The sequence below is a fragment of the Eulemur rufifrons genome, chromosome 15 (genome assembly GCF_041146395.1).
Source record: "Eulemur rufifrons isolate Redbay chromosome 15, OSU_ERuf_1, whole genome shotgun sequence".
NCBI classification, from domain to species: domain Eukaryota; kingdom Metazoa; phylum Chordata; class Mammalia; order Primates; family Lemuridae; genus Eulemur; species Eulemur rufifrons.
The window spans coordinates 81,442,516-81,451,218 of record NC_090997.1 but is presented as its reverse complement, the minus strand read 5'-3'; the positions used below and the strand labels follow the sequence as shown (position 1 = coordinate 81,451,218).

Below are 8,703 nucleotides of genomic sequence, written 5' to 3'. Positions count from 1 at the left end.
TGCAGATATCTGGTAGAGGAATACTTTTTTTTCCAGATCAATCAACAATTAAGGCAGTTTTAATGGACATATGTTTTCATTTATAAACTGTTAACACCCATGACTGTGGTTCCTGGTGGCCTGTGCTTGGAATTATTTTTAAAGTAGTGGTAATATTTACTTTCTTTATATAGCTTGCTCACTAGTAACTTCCTGATGCTGGTTTGGAATAAAAGCACCTGCCCAGTTATATTTCAAAATAACATATTGTTAGCTGGTTTCAGGCAGATTTATTATCGGCTTATCTATTTCAGATTTTAATATTTGCGTCACTCTGTCTATGCTGACCGTGGCCTACAATAGAGCAGCAGGTGGCTCTAGCCAGCAACAGGTTTACAAGACACTGATGCGGACAGCCTGGTCTCAAAGTCAGTGTTTCTGTTTTCTGGCTCATCCACTCTTTCCTGAGCAGGTAGGTCTGAATACACTCAACAGCCACACCAAATCTTAAAGACGAACCCGGAGGCCTGGTGGAGTAATTTTTAGGTAGAATCCTAAAGATAATGAGATTTATCATTGGCTTGGTACTTGTTTATTAAAATTTAGGATTATTTAGTGTGATGTTTAACAGTAATTTAGTTACTGAACACATGATTTAATAAGAGAAGCTAAAAGAATAGTTATATATTTTTAAATAGCTGACTCTACATATGCTTTCAAAAATGTTTCTCTTTTATTAAAAAATTCATCTGTGGAAAGCTAGGACATTTGAAAAGTTGAAACCTGGGTTTTTTTTAATCTCCTTTTTTGTGAATGAAGGACATCCATATTGTGTACATTGACTAGTTTTAGTGTAATATAAAGAATCTTGATAGAAATTTTTATAGGTTTTAAAGTTAAAATGTATCTTATTGTTACTATATACAAAACTACAGACTAAAATCTTATTTGAATAAATATTACTTGGTGGGAACAATTCTGGCACATTTCCAAATGACTTCACACTTTTGTGTGTGTGTGTGTGTGTGTGTATCTATGCCATATACTAGATCAATTAACTAAGAATCTTCTAGTTATGATTACCTAAATCTGACTTATATTACCTTACTCATGTCAAAATAGCAGGAATACTTCCATGTTTAGTCTATATACCATAATATTGCTGGAGATTGTTTTCTTTTTGATCTGTTAGTCTGTGTTGACATATGAGCAAACAAATGGATTTTTCCCTGTTTCCTGTTTCTTTGCAATGGAAATGGTTTGCTTCCAGGGATTTTCCATCTCAAGAATCGTGACTTAAACATTTAAAAATGTTGTTTCTCCTGGCCCTTGTCTCTTTGCCCCTTTAAAAATAAGTATTTTTCAAAAGTACTTTAGTATTTTAATAAAGAATACTCGATAAATTATAGACCTGTGAGCATATTTTTGGAATGAAATTATCACCAAGTTCATTTTTAATTTTGTTTCCAAATTTGTGTAGTAGAACAAAACCAGAAAATGAGTTCAGTTCAGAAACTTAACAAAAGTGCAATTTTAATACAAAGGTGACATGAATAAATAACTCATGCAAAGAATTATACATGCAAAAGAAACACAAATAGATAAATGTATTGATAATTATTCACCTATAGTTTTTTAAAGAAATAAAACTCAATTCACAGGCAATATATTTAAATTAATTAAATAATTTTTTTCTAGTTATGCAAGTAAAACATTCCTATAGGAGGAAAGTTGGAATATATCAGAAAGATAGAGAAGTAAAATTCACCCATTATTTCACCACCCAGGAAAAAACATGGCTAAAAATTGGTATTATTTCCTTTTTGTTACCATTTAATTCTTTTTAGCTTTTGAGTTTCAATCGCATCATCTCTGAGTAAACAATATTGAGAATTTGGAGTATTCCATCTCATACATATATTCCATGATTATACAAATATATATGTGTGTATTACCCTATATATGGTATTTTTAAATACTCTGAAAATGCTTTTTCTTTACTTAACAAGACATCATTGACACCTTTCTATATCTCTCTATAAAAAGAACCAACTCATTCTATTCAACGTCTTGTTGAACATATATTGTACATCTACTGCTATATATATGTCTGATGTAAGTTTACATTATTTTACTTTATTTTTGTTGCTATTGCAAAACCTATTGAACTGAACATTTGTTGGGTCAAACAACATGAGCATTTTCAACTTTAAAAAATGCTGCTAGAGCAACTTTCCAAAATTAAATTAATAGCTTTACATCTTTCTATCCAGTCAAGAAGTTTGTCTTGCCAGGCCTTCACCAACCCTGATAATAACTGGTCCTGATAATGTAAGGAGTCTTCATAGAGATTGTTATAGGTTTTAATATTAAAATGTATTTTTATACATTTTAATTATTGATATAGTTAAGAATTCAAGTTTAAGGCCAATATTAAATGTTTACTTGAATTTTTTTCATTTTAAATATTATTATTTAACAAGCATTACAATGTGTCATATTATCATAATCCTTTTTGATTTACACTAAAAATTTAGATAATATTATTCACTGTTGTTGCTTTTATTCTTCATCTCTTGCTATCTAGAAATTTTTGTTTTGGTATAATTTTTATATTGCTACAGTATTTCCTGGAGTTTCTCAGAAGGTGGTTGTATATGCATATTTGCTATCTTTCTTTTACCTTTATATAATCACTGTTTTGGCTGAATGTAAGATTGACGAATTGCCATCCTATTTCCTTAATAGTCTCTAAGCTCATCCTACTGCCTTCTGGCTTCCAAAACTACAGATGAGAAGTCCTATGCTAGCCTGAACCTCTTCCCTTTTAAAAGAACCAGTTCTTTCTATCTGGGTGCTTGTAACATTTTCTGCTTGATTTGGAATTCAGAACCAGGCTAAGTGTATGTGAATGAATTTTTATTGGCCCCAGGCATAGAAATGAGCTAAGAAATTCCTCAGTTCATTTGTTCATTCATTCAATCCTTTATTCATTTTTGTGCTCAGTAGTTCTAGACATTTTCCAGACCCTGGAGCTATAGCAGTGAATAAAGCACAGGCCATTCCATTATGACACCTTACCTTTATTTGCTTATCTTACTGTCTCCCCCACCTCTGCCTCCCCACCCTGTCTATCTCCCTTTCTTCCAGGTGGGCTGAATATGTGAACAGGTGTAGACTAGTGTGTAGACATGGAAGTGGGATTGTGGGTATTCTCTTCTGATAGCACCTATTTTCTCAGCAAAACAGAGTGCAAAGCCATCAGCTGAGCCTGAAGATGAGAGAAATATTTGGACTCAAAAAGGGCGAAGGTAAAAAATAGTCATCTCAGAGAGCAGGAGAATGAAAGCAACAGGGAAATGGAGTAGGGTTCTTGAGAAGTTCTAATGGTCCGTATTTGTCCTGACCGTGTGTGTGTTTTCCCCCACCACATTCAGTTGCACGTGTGCAGGAGTGGAGTGAGAAGAAAACTGGATTTAACCAGGGTTCAGGTTTAGGAAAGTATGTTAATAGGAGAGAGTTTTAGATAATACCAGAAAATATTCGAATCTAAACTGAGTAAAGAGGTGGGCGTGAGTAAATGAAGAGTAATAGGAGAGTGGGAGATGGGTTCAGATCAGGAGATGTACAGAACGGTATGGGGACAAAAGTCTGAGCAATTAGGGAGGGTGGTTGATGGAACCAGGGACAAAGGGCCTGATGGGATTAGTGTTCATGGCCCTGTACAGGGAGGCTGGAGGGCTCTGCCAGTGAGTTCCTGCCCTGCTAGACAGATCTATTTTAAACTATAAGTCCTATCAATACATTTGTAATTCATACGTCATTTTCAAACATTAGGTGATTAGATAATTTGCACAGAACTGTTTGCTTAGCTAGGTAATTAAACAGATTTATTATGTTTCCATATTACTATTGTATATTCACCTGGATAATTTGTATATACAGATAATTATCATTTCTAGCTCATAAATTCTTAAAGCTGGAAGAAAAGAAACAAAAACACTGTTTTGTTGGGTCCATAGATAAGCTTTCAACTCATAATGTCATCATAGGGTATTTATTTAAACAAATAAATCTATTTCAAAACAAATTATAACACTAAAAATAGTCATACAAATGATGATGTTTAATATTCTTTAAGTTGGGCAGACAAATTATTCTACCAATGTGGCATTAATGTTATCAACAATTTCTAAGATACTACGAGTAAGGCTCTATTTTTCTGAAACTGAGATGTGCAAATGGGGATTTGAGTCATTCCAGTTTTTATTTGAGAAGTGATTGAACATTTTGATCCACAGGGAATAAGGCATACGAAGTTGTCAGATGGCTTTTTCATCTGTGAATTTCCTCTTCTAAAATGGAAACATTCATTATGCTTTATTTCCACCTTCCCTTACTTCTTTTAAGACCCTACTTCCTGCTGAGAATCCCTACTCAATATGACATCAGGAAGACAGTAATTAGCAAACACTTTGATTTTGGGTGTTGCTTGATTCCTTTAATGTGTCAAAGAGCAAGAAAAAGAAAGAAGTAAAAGGCAGAAAATAGTGAAGAAAAAAGTCTAAGTAGAAGATTTATAACTTACCTGATAGAATTTAAACGCACACTTAAATTTCATAGTAAAAATTCCATCTTTTTAGTGAAATTTTAATTATAATTTAAATATTGCCTAGTTCAAATAACATAATAGTTTCAGTTTCTTGTCTGTTCTGTCAGGAAATGAGCCTGTGTGTGGATTCAAATAAGTATTACAGATTTATTTGGCATGAATATGTTTCCTCCCAGGAATAGAAGATAGAAGGGAATTGGGGGAGAAGTGTTTCCTATTTATTATCAAAATTTAGTACCTACATCTTGTTTTCCTCCAATTTTCATTTGGGTAAATTTAGATTTCTGCCTGGTCTTCATCTAAACTATCAGCTCAGAGAAAAGGGGAAGAAATGAAAAGGAAGGCAGATCCTGGAATTGTAAGAATTATTGCTATTTTCTGGCATTTTCACAATATTCTGATAGGTTGTAGGGCTTCGTTGATTGCTAGAAATTTGCACTCTTCTCCCATTCTCCCATGTACATGCTCTCTCTCTTCTTGTATTCAAGGTCTGTCCAGAAAGTATCCAGCTATCATAAATATAACAAGAATGGTTACATAGCTGGATACTTTCTGGACAGAACTTGTATATACATGCATATATGCACATTCTAAAATTAGAATCATATAATTATATGGAAACAATTGGGACATTTTTCAAAGTGAGTCCTGTGGAGCTTTGGTGTTCTTCAGTGAGGGACAAGGAGAGGAAGACTAGTAGAAGATGTCAGCTCTGTTTTAACAAGATTTTTCTTTTACTTGTTTTATAACTCAGAATTTCATGAAAAAAATTTTTAATGGGTTTCAGAGCTTAAAAAAAAAAAAAGAGGTTTTGTGCCATTCCCATAGCCCACCTGGAAGCTCAGCTTCCCTGGGCTGTCATCGAAGGGCTCTTTGCCTGTCACTTCTTAACCATAGCCTTTGGTCTGCTTATTAAAAATCCTTAATGAGAGGGACCAAAATGTCATACTTCATTAGTGCCATTATTTAAGGCATCATAAATTCTTATGTAAAAATTCAAAGATTAATATTCTTCAATTGGTCTTGAAAGACTGGACTGGCACAAAAAGAAATAAATATTAATAGTAATCAAAATCTCAGATCATATTCCAGCCTTCAGGGTTTTATGAACTAAGCCTTAATTTCTTGCCAGTAAAATGAGGCTAATAAAACAGGAATGATGCTGATATTATAGATGTCAAATAAAATGTTAAATGAAGTAATGCATGGAATATACGTAGAAGTTCTTTGCAAACCAGAAATAAAGGTATGTAAGATTTTTTAAGTTACAAATTAATCATAAAATAAGAAATACATATCTTATGACCAAGTGCAAAAGTGGGCACTAGTGGGTATTAATTTTGTACAAGAAGCACATTTAAAACATTTCACTTTCACAAACATATTTTAATTCTAAACTTTCTGGCAATTTCTATCTACCTCTTAACTGTAAGCCTCTTCCACTAGACTCTGGCTTCCTATGGACAAAAACTGTTTCCACAGATGAAAGTGTATGATAATCATAATTTGACCATCTCTGACCTATAAATGTGGTACTTTCTTATAGTTCCACCTACTAATTCAGCTTTGTATTTCTAGCATAACGTCTAGCTGAAAGTAGAAGTTAAAGAATTGTCAAACTGAACTATTAAACTGAACTTGGAAATAAAGCTCCTTCCAAAATAATTAATCTTCAACAAGAAGTAATAGGTAAACATGTTAGAAGTGAGAGGAATCAAATTGCCAATGATTTACTTTTTTCTTTCCCCTCCCAGGTTTCTGGGATAGGTATGTGCAAATAAAAAATAAAAGGAGACGGAACTCTAACCTGATTATGGATTTGGGAGAAAGATTACTGAACATACAAAGGAAAAAATAAACTGGTGGACAGCTCTCAGGAACGATGCCCTTTTGCCACAATATACTTAATATTTCCTGTATGAAAAGCAACTGGTCGAATGACATCCGTGCTTCCCTGTACAGTTTAATGGTGCTCATAATTCTGACCACACTGGTTGGCAATCTGATAGTTATTATTTCCATATCACACTTCAAGCAACTTCATACCCCAACTAATTGGCTCATTCATTCCATGGCCACTGTGGACTTTCTGCTGGGGTGCCTAGTCATGCCTTACAGCATGGTGAGATCTGTTGAGCACCATTGGTATTTTGGAGAAGTCTTCTGTAAAATTCACACCAGCACCGATATTATGCTTAGCTCAGCATCCATTTTCCATTTGTCCTTCATCTCCATTGACCGCTACTATGCTGTGTGTGACCCATTGAGATACAAAGCCAGGATCAATATCTTGGTTATTTTTGTGATGATCTTCGTTAGTTGGAGTGTCCCTGCTATTTATGCATTTGGAATGGTCTTTCTGGAACTAAACCTCAAAGGAGCTGAAGAGATGTATTACAAACATGTTCACTGTATCGGGGGTTGCGCTGTCTTCTTCAGCAAGATATCTGGGGTAGTGGCCTTTATGACTTCATTCCATGTACCTGGATCTATTATGTTATGTGTCTATTATAGAATATATTTTATAGCTAATGGGCAGGCAAGATCAATTAATGATATGAATCAGAAGCTTCACTTTGGACTGAAAGAGAAACACGGAATTTCACAAAGCAAAGAAAGAAAAGCTGCAAAGACATTAGGGATTGTGGTGGGAGTTTTCCTAATATGCTGGTGCCCTTTCTTTGTCTGTACAGTCATGGATCCTTTTCTGGACTACACTATTCCACCCACCTTGAATGATGCCTTGATTTGGTCTGGCTACTTGAACTCTACATTTAATCCAATGGTTTATGCATTTTTCTATCCCTGGTTTAGAAAAGCACTGAAGATGATTCTATCGGGTAAAATTTTCCAAAAAGATTCATCTATGTGTAAATTATTTTTAGAATCAAATCCATAGAATTATTATATTTTACTGTTGTGCAAAAGAGTTGGTGATCATATTTATGAACACATCGTACTTTACCCTCCTCCCCCTCCCACCTGCCCGACACCCAGTGAATGTTACTTCCGCACGTGGGTGCGCGCTGTCTGTGGGATGGGCACACTTGTAGCTGTGACTGTCGGGGCAAAGACAATTTATGTAACCAAAGGGTTTGTACCCCCATAATATTCTGAAATTTAAAAAAAAAAACACATCATAATTAACTACATGCACCAACGACATGGACTTTTTAAAATCAGTTATTAATATTTGAGCCAAATTATATGCTTATATCTCATTTCCTATTTTTGTTCTAGTACATTTTAAAAACATGGGTTACTTTTTAATTTAGTATAGGGTAAAACAAGTTGCCCCTAATCACTTATATTTTCAAAACTACCTTAACTTTTTTTTATCTATGAGACCAGTTTGTCAGATTTTAAAAAGGGAACGCAAGCATTTGGAGAGTTTTTTAGACTTTACAGCAAATTAATGTGGTTTCCTTCATTTGTTCCCACATGCTCCTCTTAAGATTATTCCTAAATGTTTTGTACTTTTCCTGGATGTGTTTTGCCTATTCTGCATAAATCTTTTAAAAAAACCATTATATTTTCTATGTGATCATTATTGCTGGTATACAATAAAGTTTATATTAGCTTTCAGTTGACTTGTTTGGATTTTCATTATACATAATCACATTATCCTCAATGCTAAGTTTTATTTCCTTTCTAATAATTGTGATCTTATTTACATCCCTTACGTACTTCATTAGTCAGCACTTCTAGAGCAATATTGATAATGGTGATGAGTTATCCTTGTCTTACATTTATTTTAAATTACTATTCAGATTTTAATATAGATTCCACATTTTTCTGGGGACAGGTTCTTGACTCAAATAATTCTACATTTTTCACTCAGTACTAAAGGCCTTATAGCCTATCTTTCTTTATAGGCTCTGTTTTTAATACTCGTAAGAAGAAATAACCAACCCTGTCAGCAAAGCAGGAAGAAAGGCCTGCTTTGTCTTTCCATATCCCAGCTTTATTGCAGCTTCCATTTCCTTATGTAGAAGGTATTTTTGTCTTTCACTTATCCAAAGTCCATTTCTCAACTGGAATCTGACTAGCTTTTGAGAACTTTCCTATCCCAACTACTTTACAGTCTGTTGGAACTGTAAAGAAGAAATTGG

At 34.0% G+C, this 8,703-nt stretch overlaps 1 protein-coding gene across 1 annotated transcript; it reads left to right on the top strand.

Annotated features, from left to right (window-relative positions):
• The first annotated feature begins 367 nt into the window (after positions 1–367).
• LOC138395704 (trace amine-associated receptor 1) lies at positions 368–7,545 on the top strand. The gene is made up of 2 exons (XM_069488566.1): positions 368–451; positions 6,346–7,545. Exon 2 carries the CDS (start codon positions 6,474–6,476, stop codon positions 7,488–7,490), a length of 1,017 nt encoding a protein of 338 aa, XP_069344667.1. The 5' UTR covers positions 368–451; positions 6,346–6,473; the 3' UTR covers positions 7,491–7,545.
• Positions 7,546–8,703: the final 1,158 nt, after the last annotated feature.